This window comes from Manacus vitellinus, unplaced genomic scaffold (genome assembly GCF_001715985.3).
Source record: "Manacus vitellinus isolate BGI_N305 unplaced genomic scaffold, ASM171598v3 scaffold_93_pilon, whole genome shotgun sequence".
Classification (NCBI taxonomy): Eukaryota; Metazoa; Chordata; class Aves; order Passeriformes; family Pipridae; genus Manacus; species Manacus vitellinus.
The window spans coordinates 156,746-177,121 of NW_021940884.1; the positions used below are offsets into that span (position 1 = coordinate 156,746).

Below are 20,376 nucleotides of genomic sequence, written 5' to 3' on the forward strand. Positions count from 1 at the left end.
AGCAGCTCGATGCGGGACACATCCTCCGTCACCTGGTTGACGCGGTCGAACTGGGCCAGCAGCATCTCGAAGAGGGAAAGGAGGCGCTGGATGTCGGCGTCCACTTCCAGGCTGTCCCGGGTGCTCAGCACGAGGCTCAGCCCGTCCAGCTGGCTGGAGGACGTGGAGGCCCTGGAGCTGTCGGAGGCAGCGCTGGGAGTGGGGCCCCGGAAGGACTTGGAGTCACTGGAGTCGCGGGAGGGCAGCGGCTCCATCCCTTCGAACCTCACCTTGTGCCGGAACTGGAGGGAACAGGGGAGCAGGGGCAGGGTTAGTTCAGAGCTCTCAGTGGGAACACTCCAAACACCCCGGGGCTGCTCCCAGCTATTCCTTGTGTGACAAACCATGGACCTTGTGGAGATCTCCATTAAAACCACATGGAACTGTGGGGCTGGGACCTGGCAGCCGATGTCCCTACAGCGCCCCATCACTAACCCAGCCCTGGGGCCCTCAGGAACAGCGACTGCTCCAGCTCTCACCTACCAGAGGAACCTGGCTGTGAGCAGCAGTGGGACGTAGCCAGAGGCAAAGGAAGGCTAAGGATGGTGGACATTGCCACCTGGCCCCTTCTCCATGGAGCCCCCAGGCTGCTCTCACCTCCTTGGCTTTGCTGAAGCCCATCCACATCTTGAGCCTGCGCACGAACAGCTCCACCATCTCGTAGTCCTGGGGCTCGAAGGCAGGTCGGTACAGCTCAAAGTGCATCTCGCGGTAGCTGTGGATCAGCACCACTGTGAGCAGCCTCAGCACGATCCACACCTCCAGGACGATGTAGCTGGTGCAGAACAGGCAGCAGAGGCCCGAGGCCTCGGGCAGGCAGGGCTGGAGGCTCCCGCTGCCCCGGAGCAGGGCCAGCAGCAGCAGGAGGCTGCTGCCCACGATGTCGTGCCATGGTGAGGGATGAAGGGCAGCAGGACCACAACCAGCCCACCTGTGAGGGAACGGGGACAGGGGTAGTTACCAGGAAGCCGAGCTGGGCGTAGGCCAGGAGGAGGAGGGCGAAGGCCACCCCTGCAGCTGTGAGCTCCTTGGCCGACTTCTGGAAGGTCTTCCCAAACACTGACCACTGCCTGACGAAGCGCAGCTGCTGGGCAGCCTGGGGAGCAGAGAGGGGGTGTTACAGCACAGACCCCTCCAGCACGGGGAGGGTCTTCTCACATCTGAGAAATGCAAACCCTGGCAGAGCACAGACCATCCCAGGCCACAGGTTCCCTGCAGACAAACTCATCCCATCAGCCACACTTGGCTGGATCTGCCAAGGGAACTGGGGGCCCAGATGCTGTAGAGACTCAAAGTGCTACAGCAGAGACACACGTGGCCTCACTGCCACCCCCTCTGCCCCGCAGCAGGGTCTGATGTGGCAGCAGCATCCCACCAGTGCCTGATCAGGACCTCAATCCTGCATGTTTTCCCTTGGGGCCCTTTGCTGGCCCTGCCAGGGACCACACAGAGATGGCAGGCTGGCACGGGAGGACCGAAGCACCCAGTGCCCACGTGCTGCTCCCCCCCAAGCTCTGTACCTGCACAGTCAGGAGGAAGAGCAGGGACGCGGCCAGGCTGCTGAACACGGAGCTGAGAAAGGCCACCTGGTAGAAGTTGGTGAAACCCCTACGGTTGCTGAGGTACTTGAGCCACTGCTGGTCAGCGAGGGTGGCCTGGCTGAGGTGAACCACCACAGTGCTCGTGGTGAGCAGGATGAAGAGCCACTGGCCGTAGTTGCCCCACTGGGTGAAGTAGGCTCTGCCTTCCTTCTTGATGGACAGCGACTCCGACACCACGAAGTAAACCACAAACATCATGAGGAAGACCTGGGGGAGGGACGAGGAGGTCACCAGGGAAGGAGGAACAGAGAGGTCACCAGGAGAGGAGGAATGAAGAGGTTATCAGGGAAGGAGAGGGCAATGCTTGACTGCTGTGCTGCACCCAGGACAGCAAAAGCCCCCCGGACCAGGCCCAGTTCCACCACCTGGAGCACCTGCAGTGTCCTGCCCCACCTTCCCTGCTCACTCAGTGCCCCACTCCCTCCTAAAGCTCTCCAGTGCCCCTGTAGTAGGGTGGCAGTGCTCAGGGGACGAGGTCTCTGCAGACACCAAACCCAGGCAAGGTCTCTGGGGACATGGCTTGTCTGGCTGATGTCCCCACTGAGGGCAGAACAAACCCTCATGTTTCCACAGTGACAGACACGAGCTTAAGGAAGTAAAAATGCTGAGACAAGACTGAGAGGAGGAGGAACCTCTTCCCCCTCAGCAGTGCCAGGGCTGTTCCCTGTGTGCTACCCAGTCCTGGAAGCAGAGTGGTGACAGGCAAGGGAACAAGTGGATTCAGGCAGGGGAGCTTGAGTGCACAGTGACCAGCCTGGGTGAGGGTCCCCAGCCCTGCAGTGACCCCAAGGGCAGAGGGGTGCAGGGGGAGGTACCACACTGACCATCATGAGCAGCTGCAGGGTGACCCCCCCGCTGAGCCGCAGCAGTGGGAAGGGGCTGATGGTGAGGGCGGCGATGGCCTGGCCGGATCCCGGGAATTCCAGGCGCAGGGTGATGGCCACGTGCAGGTCCACGCTGGGGTTGTACTGCAGCAGCTCCACAAACACTGCCCGGCTCCTGCGGGGCGAGAGGAGCAGCTCAGGGACTGGGACAACACCAGCTCCAGGGCCACTGCTGGGTGGGATCACTGATCCTGTTCCCTGTGACGCTCCAGCAGAATCCCTGAAAACCCTGGCTGACAGCAGGACACGTCCTCTGCCCCTGCCACACTCACATGTTGTTGATCCACGTGTGCTGCTGCAGGAAGTCCAGCTGGGCCTGGCTCTCCTCCAGTGAAGGGCCCAGCTCCTGCACGTACCCGCTGCTGTCGTAGAAGGAGAGGTAACCCCAGTACCAGATCCTGCAGAGGAAGAGGAGCCACGGCATGAGGCTGAAGGACACTGGCTACTCTCCTTCATGGCAGGCCAGGAGCATGTGTGCAGATGCAGATCCTGCCCCTCAAGAGCTGCCTCAGCATTTATTTTACAAGACAAATCATAGGAGTGCATTGATCCACCTCAGTGTTCCCAACCTCAGGACAGCCCCAGGCCCTATGGTGGCCCATAAAGATGCCTCCAGGGTCAAACTAGAGCAGAAACCAACAGTGATTTATGTCCAGTGTGCAGGACAACCTCCTATCACCCCCTTGAACAGACATCTAGTGCTGCTGTGTGGGTGCTGGGTTACCCTCCCTGTCTCTGCCCTGGAAGGTGGAGAGTTGAACCCTCTGCCCCTGGGTACCCCAGAGCAGCACAACGCTGCTGTTCAGACAGTTTGGGGTGACACACACGTCCCCAGGGAAGTTGGGTGCCCCCCACCACTCCCACTGCCAGTGTGGGTGTGCCCAGGGAAGCCCTTTGGCGTTTGTGTCCGTTTGCCCTTTGTCAGGCTCAGGGGCTGGAGTTGGCCTCGCTGAGGGGAGGGCTGGGAACCACCCATGGCACAAAACCCACGGTAAAGACCTTGTAAAGGTCTGCAAGGACCAGTTGTCCCATCTCTGCAGGACAGGGGATGGAGCAGGGGGTGGGAGTGGGCTGGGCAGCCCCTTACCCTGCCAGGTCAGGTGGGGAGTGGGCCCACGCCGCCGTCACGTTCCCCGCTGCCCTCTCCCAGCCTGTGCCATAGTCAGCGGTGGCAAAGCTGTGCTGGTCAGTGCAGCTCCTCTGGGCCCTGCCCATGCCGGGCAGGATGTCCTGGGCATGGCACTCAGCTGGAATGAGACCACACTGTCACCCCCAGGCAGTCCAGCACAGCCAGTGCCAGGGCACAGCTGAGCTCACACCCCCAGCATCGCCCTTCCTCCCAAACCCCTCCACCTCCACACCTCAGCCACCCCTCCAGACATCAAACCAACCTTTGTCTTCATGATTTCACCAGGATGAGGGGAAGGGAACATGGAGAAAGTAGGGATTAAGAAAAGAAGGGATATTAATAAGGAAAATGTAGGAGTCGTAATATATCCACACCGCCAGCTCAGAGTGGATTTGTTAGGTACGAGTGGAGAACACAGGCATCCCAATCAGCCTTGGGGTAACTATGAACCTGGAATAGACCACTGGCTTTAAACTACCTGGGTTAGACGGGATACTGGGGAGAAATTCTTCCCTGGGAGGGTGGGGAGGCCCTGGCACAAGTTGCCCAGAGAAGCTGTGGCTGCCCCACCCCTGGAAGTGTCCAAGGCCAGCTTGGATGGGGCTTGGAGCAATCTGGGACAGTGGGAGATGTCCCTGCCCATGGCAGGGGGTGGAACTGAATGATGTTTAAGGTCTCTCCCAACCCAAACCATTCCAGGATTCCATGACCAGCTACCCCAGTTCATCTCTGCAGAGCAGAACTGGGGACTCACTGAAGCACAAACTACAAACCAAAACCTCGCCGTGTAACCTCTGCTGCCTTCCCTCAGCCCCAGCTGCAGCCAGACCTGCCCATGTGGTCCCTCCAGGACTGTCCCCACCCCGCTGTGGGAGCAGAGCTCCCTGCCCACGTACCCTCCTGCAGGCGGAGCTGGCGCAGCCGGGCCGTGCCCAGCGTGGTGCTGTGGCTCTCCGGGCCCGACCCGTTGTTGTGCAGGTACGGGAGGAACACCCGCGACATCCAGAGCCAGAACTGATCCGACCTGCGAGGGGACACGGTGTGGGAGGGAGCCAGAGCCCTGGGGCAGCTCTGCCAGGCCAGCTCTGCGTGTCCCACCCATCCTGGGGGTGTCACCTGGATGAGGCACTGAGCACCGCAGAGCCAACCTGGCTGCTCTCCTCCCAGCCAGCAGGCACATTCCCACCCATTCCAGGGGCTGGGATGAGGTCAGAAAAGGGATTATTTGACATGACCTAAAAGTAACTGAATGCACTTGGCACCTGGATGAGAATCAGAGCAGGGGATATGTGGCAGTGCAGTGGGAAAGACATGCTATTTAGGACCAGATTATCCCCCTTTACACCACTTTCACCCCAAAAACTCTACCAAACTCACTGGAATAACTCCTGATCCACACTGTGGTGAAATCAAAGCTCCAGTGACTTTGGTTCAGCCAAGCCATGCTGATGTGCACAGAACCAAGGGCTCTGGAGGAGACACCCTCAACCCCAGGCAGTGTTCCAGGGTCAGGCTGGACTTGTGGAATTCCCAGTGGAGTGAAAACTCAGCTGGGAAAATTTCACCCAGTTAAACCAAAAGTGCAGAGCAAGGAAGGGCAGGACTCTGCGAGGTGTCATTTCTGGTTCTCATGACCCTGTTCATGGTTAAACCTTACGGTTGTAAATTTTAGAGATATAGAAACTTGTTTCCTTTAGAACAGCTCCAGTAAGTTCAATGTCAGTAACTCACACAGCCCCTTCCCACAGAGAAATTAAACCTCTCCACCTCCAGAGAACCCTCTGCTCTCCAAGAGAGAAGAACCACAGGCACAAAGGGGACCTGCTCACTGCCAAGCCAGGCTCGTTTGCGAGTCCCAGCTCCACACCAGCGCTCCCAGTGGAGCTGGGAACCCTTTATGGGAGAGACTGTGGAACACGAGCCCCACATCCAGCTTCCCTGACACACATCACTACCTCAACCCCATCCCAGGGCCTGGGCAGGTACCTCTTGATGAGGAGGAATTCGTTGCTGCCCAGCTGCTGCTTGATGGAGCTCTGCAGGAGGAAGGCCCGGCTGGTGCGGGACGTGTCCCCGTAGTTGGTGAGCAGGATCACCAGCAAGAACATCATGTAGATGAGGAAATTCTGGGAAAAAGAGAGTAGAAAGGGATTGCATGGAGGAGCTGGGTCCCAATCCTGCAGCAGAGCAGTGCCTTCCAGGCTTGAGCAGGCTGTTCTTTCATATGGGGAGCAGCTTAAAATGAAACCCAGATCACAGGCTCATAACAAGATTCTTTGTTGAAAGGGCTCCTATATGCTGTCAGTTCAGCTTATCCAGTAGTTATGGGGAGTTCCATCTTTAAAGGGGAATCACTCAGTTAAAAATAACCTGATTCCATCAAAGCAGCTGTGTATTCCCAGCACAAGTGGAGGATCAGTACTGAATGAACTACAAAGGCTGAAATTTCTGCTCCCGGACAGGAAGTTGCATTTCAAAAGACTCAACTAATGGATTTTCCCGTGCAAGTCGGTGTCTGCTCCACACTCAAACCTTGCCCTAACCTCAAACACCCGAGTTATGGAGCCAAACACCAGCTGCTCCAAATCAGCCCCTCATGGTTCTGCTTTCCAGCCCCCTCAGAGATCCAAAGAGAAGATGAAAATCACTGCAAGAATTTTACAGATGGGGAAACTGAGGCAGAAGCTGAAAACATGCACCCACTAGCTGAGGGGATCCCAGCTGGACTGGGAGGACCCACGCCAGGATGTATCTCAGCCCTCTGCCCTGGGCACCAGGCAGCAGGAGATGTCCCACCTTCAGCATCCTGTGCAGCAGTTTGACCTTCCTGGCCTCCTCCTTGGCCTGGAAGAGGGCGAAGCCCTGCGGGGGCCGCACTTTGCTGATCTTCTCCGACACGTGTTCCACGCAGGGCTGCTCCACCAGCGTGTCGTCCTCCTCGGGGTGCAGGCGCTTGGCAACCAGGGAGAAATACAGGGCTTCCAGCAGCACCTGGGGGGCAGAGAGAGTCCTGAGCCTGCAGAGAGCTGTGCCACCTGGACATTCCAGCAGCAGCTCCTGTGGGCCCCTGAGCACAGCCAGCACAGCACAGCTCCCCCCGGCGCGGCCAGGCCACACAAAACAATGTGACACCAGCCCTGTCTTCCCATCCTTCATCCACATCCTTCCCTTCCTGAGGGATACAGGGCTGGGAGAGACCATTCAATTAACATCGGGCCCAGCCTGACTCTATTTCTTCATGGAAAGGTTGTCCAGCCCTGGCACAGGCTGCCCAGGGCAGTGGTGGACTCATCATCCCTGGAAATGCTCAAAAACCGTGTGGGGGTGGCACTTGAGGACATGGGTTAGTGGTGAACATGGTGGTTGGCTGATGGTTGGACTCGACAACCCTAAAGGGCTTTTCCAACCCCCCCACTCAGAGATTCTGTGATCAGTAGCTGGACAAGACATGAATTACAGCTGAGACACACACAGGTACAGGTGTGTCACAGTATCCTCACCTTCAGGGGCTCCCAGACCAGAAAGGATGCCAGAAAGCTGAATATCCCTGAGATGAGCCACATGAGGGCCACGCTGGAGGAAAAGCCCACCCCGATCCACACGGAGACCCCCGTGGAGGTGGCGAAGAGCAGGAGGCTGATGCCATGAGCCAGGTAGGAGCACCAGGGTGGGAGCAAGCGCTTCCTGAACGTTTGGTCTGCAACTGGGAGGAGGAGGGAAAGCAAATGTGAACATTCCTGCCAAAGGGTCCCAGCAGGCACAGGAAGGGCTGAGCTCATCACCAGTCCTGGGTGAGTTTGGAGGGATTATCCCAAACATTTCCCACTAAGCAGCACATGAAGAGATCCAGGCTCCAGAAGAAGTTGGCAGGAAACAGCAGATATATCCCAAGCAGGGAGCTGCCTTCCCTAAGACTCCTTTTCTATTTCCCCTCTGCTCCCCCAAGTGCTGCTGCGTGGGATGGCCCCTGTCCCTGCACACCCCCCTCCTGCCCTGATGGGCACAGCCCTGGTACCTGTCCACGTGGACTTGGCTGATCTGCTCACTTCCCTGGGAGGAGCTGCCATGCTCTGCCCTTTGTCGTTCAGCTTCTGCATCATGACAGTCTCCACCTTCTCCCCGAACACGCTGGACCTGCCGAGGCAAAGGGTGACAGCTGTGTCACTGCTGGCACTGAGAGGGGCTGAACTCCAGTGCCAGCACCAGTGACCAGTCCTGGGAACACAGACACTGCTCTGCATCTCGTGGACAAGGGCTGAAAGTCTTTCCCCTCCCCTTGATCTGCCACTCTGCAGTGGCTACCACTGGTGGGCTGCCAGCCTGGCTGGGTGGTGGTCAGGGTGCCCAGCAGGGTGCTCTGAGCATGTTATAACAAAGATTCAACCCCCTTCTCCCTTCCTTCAGTGCCATGAAGTGAACCCACATCCCAGCACTTTGCCAGAAGTGCTGGAGGCACAGCTGGGGTTTTAAAGGATATTCCAAGTGGCTCCTGGAAGGATAGCTGTGCCCTCCTGGAGCGCTGGCTGTGGGGGCTGTGGGAATCATGGCCAGCAGGAACACAGTGACCCATGGAAATGTCCCCAATCCAGCTCAGCTCAGCTGGGGAGACACTGCTGGGGCTGGGAGGGAGGACGAGGGGCAGGAGGCTTGGGCTCAGTGGGGACTCTGCCCCTCAAACACTTACAGGCCTGAGATCAGATCTGTTTCAGCCCTCATGTACGGCCCCAGGTCCTGGGAGTGGGAGATGCCGCTGGCTCCATCCGCCAGGATCTGCCGGATCAGATCCTCGTCTGGGAAAGGGACAGAGCACAAAGAGCATTGGGCACGAGCACAGCGCCCAGCACCACTCCAGGGCATGGCTCTGCACCCTGGGGAGGAGGAGGAGGGTCAGGGTGATGTCCTTCTCCATGGACAGCCCTCCCCTGCTCCCTGTCCCCCAGTGCCTGTCCAGCCCCAGCTCCTACAGAGCCAGGCAGGAAACTGCTGGTTCAGGGAGTCAAGTTCTCTTCTGCAGCCACTTACAGAGGCTCAGGGACACACTGTGGCTTTGCAACCAGTGAGAAAGAGCTGGTTGCTTGCAGCATTCCCATGGAAACACACCCCTCCTTGCTCCCAGCCTGCTGGCAGTGTGGGACCGCTCACTTCAGGCTGATCCCCGCCAGGATTTCTGCTTTCCCAGACTAAAACCCCTGTTAAGCAGACCCAACCCTCCTCCTCTGCCCTTCAAAGTGAAGCCAGTGGTGATGGCAGCAGCTCTGCAGCTCTGCCTCTCTAACCTGAGGCAGAGAAGTACCGAGGCTGTCCCTGGTGAATGCCAAGGGACAAACTGTCCTCCTCGGTGGCCAGCGGGGCCTCGAGCCCCAGGTGGCGGCTGGCCCGGCCTCTCTTCAGCTTCTGGATGGTGTTGCCCATGATGGAGGGGTCACTGAGGAGGTCTGGCCAGCTGAGCAGGGCCTCACTGGAGGGCCATCGTACCAGGCTGCAGGAAAACAGGAATGGGGGCGTCAGGTCCATGTGGGGAAGCAGGAGAAAAGGAACTGGGTAGGAACGTCTGCAGGGAAACAGCACAACCCCAGCCCAGCAAAGCAGAAACTAAACTCCTGCTCACTCCATCCCCAGAAACCTCCTCACCTTTTGGAGTCCTCCAAGAACAGATCTGTTTTGGTTTGCTCAGAGAAGGCCTGTGGAGGAAACAGAGGCACTTCAGGCACGTGACACTGGTCTGTGCCTGGTTAAAGCAGCAGGTTGTGAACACCAGTGGTCATTGGGAAGCTGGAGGTGCTGTTAGATCTGAGCCCACACCTCCAGGAGCCTGCTCCCCTCCAGAGGTAACCCACAGGCACCCTGGGAAGATCCATGTCCACAGACAGCTGGAGACAGCTAATGGATCTGGGCAGGTGAGGGATGAAGGGCTGGGCTCTCCCCCAGCACTGGGATTTTCCAGAGGCACCTGAGTGCCTCAGCTCTCCCCCTGACAGCTGGGGTGGGCACTGTGTCCCTGCAGGGAGCACACAGACCTGTGCAGCCTGTCCAGCTGTGGGGAAGGAAGCAGGTTACCTCTGCCTGCAGCCCGGGGAAGGTGGGGAAGGAGCTGTCGAGGATTGAGGAGTCCAGGTAGTTGTCAATCTCCAAGGACTGCTGGTCTGAGTGAGTCACTGTGTGGCTGATGGAGACCTGCAGGGGACAGGAAGGAGGGATGGAGGTGACACTGTCACTGCTGCTGAGGATCCCTCCAGCTCCCTGCTCTGCTGGGGAGCCCAGACCTGCCCAGGGGGGCTGAGAACAGGCACAGACCCATCCTGCACTGCTTCCCAGGCCCCCTGGACACCTGTACCCACATACACCACAGCCCAGTGCCACCCAGGCTGTCCCAGGGACAAGCTCCCAGGAAGCCCCATAAGTTTGAAAGTTTGTTCCTGTGTGCCTATAGGAACAAGGAACATCAGACACATTTGCTGCTCATCAGTCCCTGAGCAGCTGGCTGCAATACTTAATGGGGCTGTTAATTGTGCCTAACTAGTCATTAAATCCCCAGCTAATCCCTTCCCAGCTGCTTAACCACAGCTCTGCTCAGCCAGCTGAGCTGTACCCAGGGCAGACATTCCATTAGAGAGACTCCACTGAGCACCTCCCGGGCTCCTGCCAGTGCAGCAAAGGGTTGTGCCTTTGCATGGCATTTGAGTGCCTGTCACACACTGAAATCAAAAGGGAGGAGGTGCCTGAACAGCTTCTAAAACCTGTCCTTTTGGTCTCTGGGCACTGTCAGAGTCCAGGTAGTGATATGAGGTCAAGGGAGGGAGGTAAAGACTCGCTAAGGGAAGGGTCTGGCCATGGTGCAGCACAACTGGGCAAGTGCAGAGACCACTTGGAATGGTGTGGAGTGGTGAGTGCTGGAGGGGTGAGGTCCCAGCAAGGGCAAAATTTAGCCTCAGATAAGCAAAGCTGGTGTCATCCCACCCATCAGAGCAGCCTGCAACCATTCCTCCTCCTTACCTTGCCACGAGCCATCCGGAAGAGAAATAAAATGACCAGGTAGAGGGGATAAACCACCACACTGGACACCAGACCAACAGCCACTGTGTCCACACTCACAGGGATCAGGTTAGAAACGGCCACGTTGCTGCAGAGAATCAAGACAGACCAGAGACAGGTGTCAGCAGGAGCATTTGGGGTTGCCAGGTAAGAAAGCAGGACACAGAACTGGACAATCAGGTATTTCAGATGGGCAGAGAAAGAAACAGGCCTGGGCAGTGCTAACAGATGGCACAGCAAACCCAAAATCTGACTGTCCTTGGCCATCCATCATCCATGCCCCGCTCCCAGTTCTTTAGAATGAGGACAGGCTCAACGCCACAACCAAGGCAGCTGTTCCCCGTGGGTTTAAGGTCTGTCCTGCCCCAGTGGGACGGGCAGGAGGGGCCCTGAGGAGGGTGGGGGCTGGCCAGGGCACCGAGGGCCCAGCGCACCTGAGGTGGACGTTGCCCACCACGCCGTACCACACGGCGTTGGCGCAGAGGAAGAGGAAGATGAGGAGGGAGCAGCAGGTGGCCCTCTGGACGCGGGTGAAGCGGCTGCGGGGCGGGCGGTCCCACAGCGACAGCCACACGTGCTTCTCGAAGAAGCCTCGCTGCAGCTCCGCCACGAAGATCCGCGAGAAGCTCCTCAGCTCCGTCTCACCTGGGGACGAAAGAGGGACACTCAGGGTGGCTGTGCTGCAGAGGGGACCTGGCTGGGCACACCACACCCCTCCCCACGGACAACCTTAACGTGGTTCTGTGATTCTCTCCTGCACGGGTCCTTGCCGTGCCCTGTCCTCCAGCACAAAAGACCCAGCAGAGCACTTGGCATCACTGCCATGAGGAAGAGCCACTGTGGAGGTACCAGGGTCTCTCTGCTCTCCTGTGCCATGAGAACTGCTCAGCGCCCCAAACCCACACCCAGGGTGAGCACTCACTGGCAGCAAACACCTCCTTCTCCACCATGCCATCGTTGTCCTCGCTCTCCACCGACAGCCAGTCGTTCACCAGGAAGAAGTAGCTCTTGCTGCTCTGCAGGTCCCGCACGATGACGTGCTGCAGGTACCAGGAGGGGCTGAGTCCTAAAAGGGAAGAGATGGAGAAATATTTCATGGCAGATATTCCCTGTGTGAGCCTGCAAAGCTGAGAGGGCCACACAAGGACCTGTCAGTGGGACAGCAGCAGTTCCCTGTGACACCATTATCATCACCAATGGGAAAAGGCACAGTACCCAGAAAAGCTTGGCACAGCCAGCTCACCCCTGAGGTGACATTTACAGACACTGTCACAGCACACAGCATCATGTGTCTGGGATGACACGTGGCCAGCCTGTGGAATTCCCCATGGTGGAGACTCCATGTCCCCCCCCAGCAATGTCCCCCCCAAGCCAGAAGGTCACCAGGAGCCACTGTAGGCTCTCATCCCTCTCTCCTGGCCCTCTCTCCTGGCCCGAGCCATCCACGTGCCCCAGCCCACACAGCTGCTGGTGTCCCACCTTTGTTGTCGTGCCAGATGCGGATGCGCCAGATGCTGCCGAGGCTGCGCTCCGTGGCGATCTGGAACACGTCCAGGCTGTTGCGGTGGAAGGCGTTGTCCCCATCCAGGTGTCTGTGACCACTCTTGTTGTCCACCCCGTACAGGGCGATCCCCACGTGGGCCGTGGTACCTGCAGGGAAGGGGCTCACTGAGGGAAGCCCACCCAAGGTGTGGCCGTTCCAGCCCCGCCATCCTGCCAGGGACCCCCACCAGCGGGGTTGGAATGAGATGGTCTCTAAGGAACCTTCCAACCCAAAGCAGTCTGTGACTCTATGGTTTTTGACCTGTCCCATCATCACCCAATAAGAACTGGGAACACTGTGGGAAGCCCTGGACTGGCTGCTCAGAGCTGCTTCAAACACCAGCTCAGCTCTGGGCCCTGCAGGGGACATTCAGTGGGTGACGTGCTGAGGTCAGACCAGGCGAACTACGCAGATGTCACCTGAGGCACCACGCACGGGAGCAGCCTGTGGGCTCACCTGATCCTCTGCCCCAGCCCGTCTTCACCAGGATCTCGTATTTGTACATCCCGTTCTTCCCGCAGAAGGGAATCACTCCCACCCGGTGCAGGTCGATCATGTCCAGCTTGTGCACGATCAGCGCAGCCACCGAGTAGGTCACAAAGCACACGGCACACGTCAGCAGGACGATGTAGTTCAGGCCCGGGCCCGGGGCCTGGGAGGAAAGAAAAATGTTGAAAGGCAACTCTCCCTCCCCGGGAGGACCTCTCTTCCCATTCCCTGCCTCCTTCCTGGCTCTCATCACCGCTCAGACGTGATCCCACGGACCACAGCAGCAGCTGCCAGGAGCTCTCTGCTCCCACTCACGTCACAGGGACAGAGCAAGGAAGGGCTTGGATACCCTTGGGAAGCAGGGAGCAGCTGGCAGGTGCAATTCCCTGGGATAAAACCGTGGTGGGTGACAGCTGGAGGGAGAATTTGGCATCTCCCTAAGAGGTGAACACACTGAGAGGTGTCCAGATCGGGGACTAAAACCATCTGCCAAAGGTCTGTTTTCAGCAGCAGCCAGGATTTCCTCACAGCCCTCTGTGAGATGTGCCCATCTGCACCTCCAAAAGGCTCCCAGGTGCCTGTGCTGGTGCCAGGTGGGCACAGGGCAGCCTGACCCAGCTCGAACAGGAAGGCGACAGGAGCCCGAGGCTTTGCGAGGTGACAACAACCTGCTCAGCGTGTGACAGCACTGCTCAGCCTCTGCGTGGGGGTACTCACAGGGAAGATGAACTGGACAGAGTTTGGGGGCACGAACAAGCTGGCCCCAAAGGCAGTGAGGTGCTGGGTTAAGCACACGGCCTGGTCTGGCCTGGTCTCCTCCAGGGGGACAATTCCTTCTGTTTTCCAGCGCTTCTCCCGCTCGCTGAAGTACTGGCACAGGGACGTGTAGAGCCCCAGCGTCACCTCCACTGGAGACCAGCTGAAGTGGTTGGTGATGTTCAGGTAGTATCTCTGGATGGGATCATCCGTTCTGGAGAAGGGAAAGAGCAAAGAGATGACTAACCCACCTTCTGAAGGGCCACAAAGCCTGTTCGAAGGATGTGTGCCCATGGAAAGCATCCAGCTGCAGGGGCAGGGGAGCACACAGTGAAGAGGAGAAGCTCAGTGAACATGGTATGATTTACACTCTTTGGCAGTGCAGATATTCAGACCACCTGAATCCTTCATTTTGTATTATTTCAGCACCTGGAGCACTACTGCACATTCTCCCTGCCCAGCTCTCCTGCTCGCCCTTCCCTGTGTCCCACTCACTCCCACGACACTTCCACAAATCTTGGCTGAGAGGAGATTTGATTAGGATGATTTATTCCTCTTTGAGCATCCTGTTCCCAAAAGCTGTGTCACCTTGCACAACAGTGGCTCCACTCTTGCCCCACCTATTCTCAAGCTGCCCATCTTTTCTCCTCAGATAATGCCTAGGACTGGCTCCTAAATAATCCAAGGCATGAACACGTGCTCCAGGGCAAGGCAGCAACTGGAGTTGCAGGAATGACTGCTCTGATAAGAAGAAAAGAGCTTTTGGGAGCCCACAAGGGATGTGTTCTCCTGTCACCCACTGGAAAGGGGAGCTGTGAGGACAGAGGTGCTCTCTGAAGGTTTCACCGCAGAACAAGAACAAGATTAACATGGGGTGCTTTGCTCTGGGAAAGGGTTTCATGAGCTGCATAAAGCAAACCCTGAACCCACCAAGGTCATTTTGAGTCCCTTGGGAAGAGTCCTGCTAAAGCTGGGCAGCTCTGGGATCACAGTGCCCAGATGGAAGCCTGGACAAGCTGCAGTCAGACTCCAGCAGGTATCAGGTATCCCTGGGTGACAGGAACCACCAGGGAGATTTCTCTTACCTGGGTGAGGTGAAGAAGGTGTAGAGTTTGTGGTCACTCCCAGCCAGGGTATCCAGGCTGATTTTCTTGGAGGCAGTGCAGTTGTGCTCGTTGGGCTGGGGCTCGTGATGGAGATAGGCCATGATGAACGGCTCAGGCTCGCTGGCAAGGTAGTGATCTGTGTGGGGAGGGGGGACAGACACAGAGGGCTTCAGAAACACCTGGGAGACTCGACCACAAGCCTGCTGCCAGCAGTTGGTGCTCAGGGAGGAGAATCAGGAATGCAGAAAGTCAGGAGAGATGCTTTTCCAGACTGCACCCTCTCAGTCTGCAGCTCAGAGGAACCCTGAGCGCTGGATACCATCGTACCTGCCCAGGATTGGGACTGGACCAACTCCCTCCAGTGCTAATGTGGCTCAACAGAAGGGCTGAGAAAAGCAAAAGGCTTCTCAGTGCCAGAATCCACAAACAAGGATGACTCTGGGCACTGGATAATGCCTGAGACAGCCAGAACCTCAACCATGCAGTGTGGAACCTGCTGGCTACCCCGCTATCCTCTCTCACCCCGGTTATCCCTTGACACAGCTCTCCTTTGCTGCAGCACCCAGCCCTCCTCTCCCACGGGAAGAACAAAGAGCACGAAGAAATGGATTTGTCTGTGCTACCATTGAGGACTCTGTAGGTGAGCTGGAAATGCAGTCCTGCTTCTCTGTTGTTGCTCTCCATGTTCACAATCAGGTTCACAGACGTCCTTGGCTCGATGACTTCCGTGCCAGCAGCGAGGTTGTTGGGATCCGTGTTGTTTGACACCATCACAGTGATGGCTTTCTCTGAGTCCAGGCTCCCGATGGGGATCTGCACCCCGTTGTGTGTCTGGAACTCCATGGAGGCCACCTTGGTGGACACAGTGTAGTTGCTGATGTAACCAAAAGGGAAAGGATTGGAGTCCACTTGGAACATGACTTGAATGACATCCGTCAGGTTGGAAAGGGTGGAGTTGAAGGCCTGGGGGATGGAGAACTGGCAGTTTGGTGTGTTTTCGTAGCAAAGCAAGTTAAAGGGGTCAGACCTCTTGCCTGTGGCCTTAATTTCTCCTCCCACCAGCTCAAGGGGCTCTTCGTTCAGCACTCGGGACTTCATGAGGATGCGCATCAGGCTGGAGGACAGGTTGTAGGCTTTGGGAGCCAGCAGCAAGTTGTGGGAATCAGCAAGCAGCTCCTGGGGCTTGGATTCTTGTGAAACCGTATTGACAAGGTGGATTAGGTCACCTGCCAGGAGAGAAATAAAGGTGCAAACAGAGGAAGTGGTAAATTGCCTGGATAACTCTAGAGTCCAGATAACACCTGACACCTTCCCAAAACAATCAGACAAGGCTTCCCTTACTGTCTTCTCACTGTTACTCTGCACATGACCTTCCCCAGTGGAAGTGTTTGTAGCCCAGAGCTAAAAACAGCTGCCAGAAATTCCTGAAGCCTCTCTAATCTACAAAGTTTGGTGAGAAATACTTAATCACAACTGGTTTTATTTTCCTCCTGTGTAGTGACTAGAACCACGGACCAGGAAACAGGGAGGAAAGGATAAAACAAACATATGTTACTAACTCTTTGCACTATAAAGTGGAGAACACTCAGAAAAGACTGCAGAGAATGTGTCTCTGCTTCCTCCCAGATCAACCAGGTGGGAATTTCCACACAGTGTTCACAGATGCCCCAGTGAGGTCTGAAAGCCTCCTCAGACTCCAACCAGAAGATAAGCATCTGGAAGCCATAGCTGTTACTCACTGTTTACTGAAAAGAGAAATCCCTGGAGAATTAGTGAGTTTATTAGGAGTATTAAGGGAGTTTATTAACAACTGTCATATTTAAATGTCCACAGAGAAGCTGCCAAAGCCAGGACAACCCTGGGAAACATGAGGGGGAAGAGACTACTGGGATGCCACACTCCAAATCACGTGTCAGATGCAATTTCCTAACAGCTTGAGAAGGCCAAACCCCAAATGGCAGAGGAGGAGGCCTCCAAAGCTCCCCTCAGCAGGAGCCCTGTGCCCTGGTCACCTGTCCCCACACTGCAGGACAGAGCTCACCTGTGATGTTGAGGATGTTGTCAGCAATGCCAGTTGGAGTCACAGTGCCCTGGGTTGTTTCCCCCTGCAGAATGGTCATCATGGTCTCCAGCTTGTTCAAGGTCCTTGTCAGGCATGACTTGCACACCAGCTCCTTGCTCGCCACCTGCAAAGGGAAACAGGGTTTGATGGAGCAGGAACATCCCCAGAAAAAGAGGAGGCAGGTGTGGGCAAGTCCAGCTGGCTCAGTCCTGCAAAGACCTTTCTATTCTGAAAGTCACCCCTGCTCTTCCTGGGGAGGGGACAGCAGACACCATGGCTGCCCTGCCCACACTGAGAGGGGCCAGCAAGTTACTGGTGTCCCAAAACTCTTCCATCCACCTCCCAAGACATTCCAATGTGCCAGCACACAGGCAGGCATGGCAGAGACTGACAGGAGATGCTTTTGGGTTGGAAAGAGGAATAAAGGGAGCATATTATTGCCCAGAGCAGCTGTGGCTGCCCCATCCCTGGAAGAGTTCAAGGCCAGGATGGACAGGGCTTGGAATAACCTGGCATAGTGGAAGGTGTCCCTGCCTGTGGCAGGGGGTGGGACTGGATGAGCTTTAAGGTCCCTTCCAACCCAAACCATTCCAGAATTCTATGATTCTACATTTCTGTTCCCTGGAGTTCACTTGTAAGGACCATGCACATCTTCCCTCTGGGGCTACACGCTATTCCCACAGAACCCAACCAGAAAAAGCTGGATAGGATTCCTCCATCCACTCCACTCCCATCAGTGGAAGCAGGATTTAGCCCTAACTGAATCCGTTTCAGTGTCTAAATACTCCTGAAAGCTGTGGGAGGGACCCTGCCACTCAGGCATGATGGATGTCCCTCCCTCTGCTCCCAGATGTGTCCAAGAAACAGAATGTTCTAGCCATGGCCTGGAGCTTCCCGCACTCTCGAGGCTGGATGGGAGGGACTGAGGCAACACATGGAAGCTGTTACCACAACCCCGTTCCTCGCTCTTATTCATCTTTTTTTCTTTTAATCATCACAGGATTCAGACGTGATTCACCACATGTTTTGGTGAAGAATCAAAACAGCATCTGCAGGTCTCGAATTCCCCCTTTTCTGCTTTTATTTGTAAGCTCTTGAGAAGCCAGGACATAGTGTGTGAATCGGAGTCCACGAGTCAGGAATCAGGGAGGTGGGGAAGAAACTGGGTTATGGGGAGGAACCACCCAAGGGCAGCTCCTACTTAGGGAGGAGAAAAGACTGAGATTCTTTTTTTTCCCTCCAGGATAAACTAATTCTGATTCTTCCCCTCCCCTGTAGGTAAAATCAGAACTGTAACAGCCCTGATGGACCTTTCTACAGGAAAGGAATGTGTGAACTCCACTTGTCTCAACCCCTTGGGAAATTCTAGATTACTGTTTTCCTAAGCTTTTCATTCCAATCCAGAGCACAAACTAATCCTGGAATGTCAGCTTTTCTCATGGAATAAAAATTCTATTTCTAGACCTAAGCTTCCACAGCGAGACCGAGTCACGAGGCAGGAGGAGGTGGGAGAGACAGAAACAAACCGATCCAGCACGGAAAGGGATGTGCTGAGCCCCAACCCTGGACAAAGATGAACAGAAACATGGGATTTCTGAGGTCTGCAGGCTCTGAAGCAGAGAAGAGAGCCCAGGACAGGCACTCTGTGGGTGGCATGCAGTAGTCTGTCCATCATTCTGATGCCTGTTCCTGCTGTGCAAGGCCCTGACCTGGCTGGAGGCGAAGCACAGCCGAGGCCAAGGTACCTGACTCCAGTCCCCAGAGCAAGGATTTGGGAGGGCGGGGAGGAGGACCGTGCCAGAGCAGCCTGGCTGACCACCAAACCCCAAGTGCATTATATAACTGGGCTCTCTTCCCTCCTCAATCCACCAGGCAGCAGCCCCAGCACTGGGAACTGGCTGGGGAACAAGGCACTTCCAGTCAGCAGCAGAGCAGAGCAAAGGAGGGTTTCTCATCTTGTAGGGTAGAAACAGGGCTGGGAGGAACATCAGGCCTTGGTCCTTGCCCCTGGCCCGAGGCAGGTCCAGCTCTACTTGTGCTACTCCTGATGGGAGCCCAGTCTGTCCTCAGAGATTCTGCAACTCCCCCAGCATTTTATTCCAGTGTTTCTGGAGCCTCCCTGTGTCGGGGAGGGAGCCAGGGAAGCACAACAAGGATTGGAGAGCACCTAAGATGCAGCTGGATGGCCAGAGGCGGGAGGTGGTGACGGGAACGTACCGTGCACTGCGCCAGGGCCGCCGAGATCTGCTGGATGTCATCAACAGTGTTCACCTTCAGAGAGTTCAGGGTCTCCGTGATGTTGTTGCGAGTCCAGGTCCGGAGCTCAAATTCATTCCCAGCCTCAGGTTCCAGAAGCATGGATCTCTCATACTGTGGGGAGAAAAGCACATAGAGTCAGGAAATCTAGGTTGTTACAGAGGATGATGAGCTGAGCTTAAGTCTCCTCTTCCATGCTCTCTGTACCTCCCCGACTCTGCTTCTCCCCAGAGGGATCTAATGAGCTGGTTTCCCAGCAGAACTTTCTCAATTTTGCTTGTGCTTTCCAAGCAATTATCTGAACAGCCTTGCACTTGATAGCAAAGTAGTGCCCAGTGTAGTCCCTACCCAGCTAAGCAGAGTCCTGTGCTCAGGGGGATCATCCCTGCCTGGCTTCCAGGAGTGCAGCAGGCTCTTACCAGGCAGGAAAACACAAGTATAGCCCAAAATTCCTGCCTTGCCTATAGCGATGCACATGGAAGGACTGGGCCCCACTTCAGGTGGGAGTGAAAGGGAATTCTGCCAGGAGGGTGATGCTGTAGAATTAGTAATTTCCCTACATTATTGTACAAAATCTGGCCCAAGAACTTTACTGGAGACTACAAGGACTTCTGGAGGCCCTTCTTGGGCAGAAAGAGCTGCATTACCTCATTTAAGATGGTGATGAGGGCCAGGGAGTACTCAATGACCTGCTGAGGGTCCCCTTGTTTCACCAATCCCTGGAGCACAGTGTCAGTTTGGTTGTAGAGCCAGTAGGAAAGGCTGGGAAAGCCCTCAGGTAAGCCAATTTCCATGGAGCTGCAAGGGAAAGAGGGATTTGGGTTAAGTGCAGACTGTCACTGGGGCTGGGAAGGGAGAGAACAGGGAAGCAGGTGGGTGAACCACAAAGACAGCACTGCTGATGCCCTGGCACCCACTTTGCAGGAGCTGCATGGAAAACCACCATGGACCTGAGACCCGGCTCCTCATCAGCCCAGCTCTGGGACCTGATGATCTTAGAAGTCTTTTCAAGCCTTAATGTTTCCATGATTCCAAGATTCTACAAAAGCAGTAACTTCTGGGAAAATCTTCCCCTTGAGCGATGACCCACAAAGACTGGAATTCTCTGTACTGCACTTCTGCTGAGCCTCCCCACCCCTTCCTGCCAACAGCCTCTCCCAGGAGGCAAACCTTTCACCCGGGGTCCACCGAGCCCTTCAGGACAGGGAGCCCAGGCTGGACACTGATGCTGTTGGTGACCCTTACCTGTTAATGGCCACCACGGTGGCTCCCAGCTGGTCCTGCACGAGGACGGACACGGACACCTGGAAGCCGCTCTCGTGGAAGCCGGGGGGCAGGAAGGCGCCGTGCTCGGCCCGGCTGCCCTTGTAGAGGCAGAACTCGTGGAAGTGGCCGCGGCGGCGGCGCGAGGCCAAACCTTTCACCCGGGGTCCACCGAGCCCTTCAGGACAGGGAGCCCAGGCTGGACACTGATGCTGT

General features: G+C 56.4%; 1 protein-coding gene across 1 annotated transcript in view; it reads right to left on the minus strand.

Annotated features, from left to right (window-relative positions):
• PKD1 (polycystin 1, transient receptor potential channel interacting) overlaps nt 1-20,376 on the minus strand; it is a 47,647-nt gene that overhangs the window by 852 nt on the left and 26,419 nt on the right. The window contains exons 21-48 of the mRNA XM_029965251.1: nt 20,143-20,256; nt 19,545-19,695; nt 18,859-19,011; nt 16,621-16,765; nt 15,203-15,805; nt 14,559-14,715; nt 13,435-13,687; nt 12,685-12,880; nt 12,165-12,335; nt 11,608-11,751; nt 11,120-11,330; nt 10,647-10,773; nt 9,711-9,827; nt 9,285-9,334; nt 8,930-9,132; nt 8,338-8,443; nt 7,669-7,787; nt 7,154-7,356; nt 6,450-6,644; nt 5,640-5,779; nt 4,550-4,677; nt 3,612-3,771; nt 2,797-2,922; nt 2,465-2,639; nt 1,560-1,847; nt 988-1,135; nt 637-938; nt 4-281 (exon numbers count right to left, since the gene is read on the minus strand). Coding sequence (XP_029821111.1) covers nt 4-281; nt 637-938; nt 988-1,135; nt 1,560-1,847; nt 2,465-2,639; nt 2,797-2,922; nt 3,612-3,771; nt 4,550-4,677; nt 5,640-5,779; nt 6,450-6,644; nt 7,154-7,356; nt 7,669-7,787; nt 8,338-8,443; nt 8,930-9,132; nt 9,285-9,334; nt 9,711-9,827; nt 10,647-10,773; nt 11,120-11,330; nt 11,608-11,751; nt 12,165-12,335; nt 12,685-12,880; nt 13,435-13,687; nt 14,559-14,715; nt 15,203-15,805; nt 16,621-16,765; nt 18,859-19,011; nt 19,545-19,695; nt 20,143-20,256 — 5,163 coding nt within the window. The remainder of the gene's footprint in view (nt 1-3; nt 282-636; nt 939-987; nt 1,136-1,559; nt 1,848-2,464; nt 2,640-2,796; nt 2,923-3,611; nt 3,772-4,549; nt 4,678-5,639; nt 5,780-6,449; nt 6,645-7,153; nt 7,357-7,668; nt 7,788-8,337; nt 8,444-8,929; nt 9,133-9,284; nt 9,335-9,710; nt 9,828-10,646; nt 10,774-11,119; nt 11,331-11,607; nt 11,752-12,164; nt 12,336-12,684; nt 12,881-13,434; nt 13,688-14,558; nt 14,716-15,202; nt 15,806-16,620; nt 16,766-18,858; nt 19,012-19,544; nt 19,696-20,142; nt 20,257-20,376) is intronic.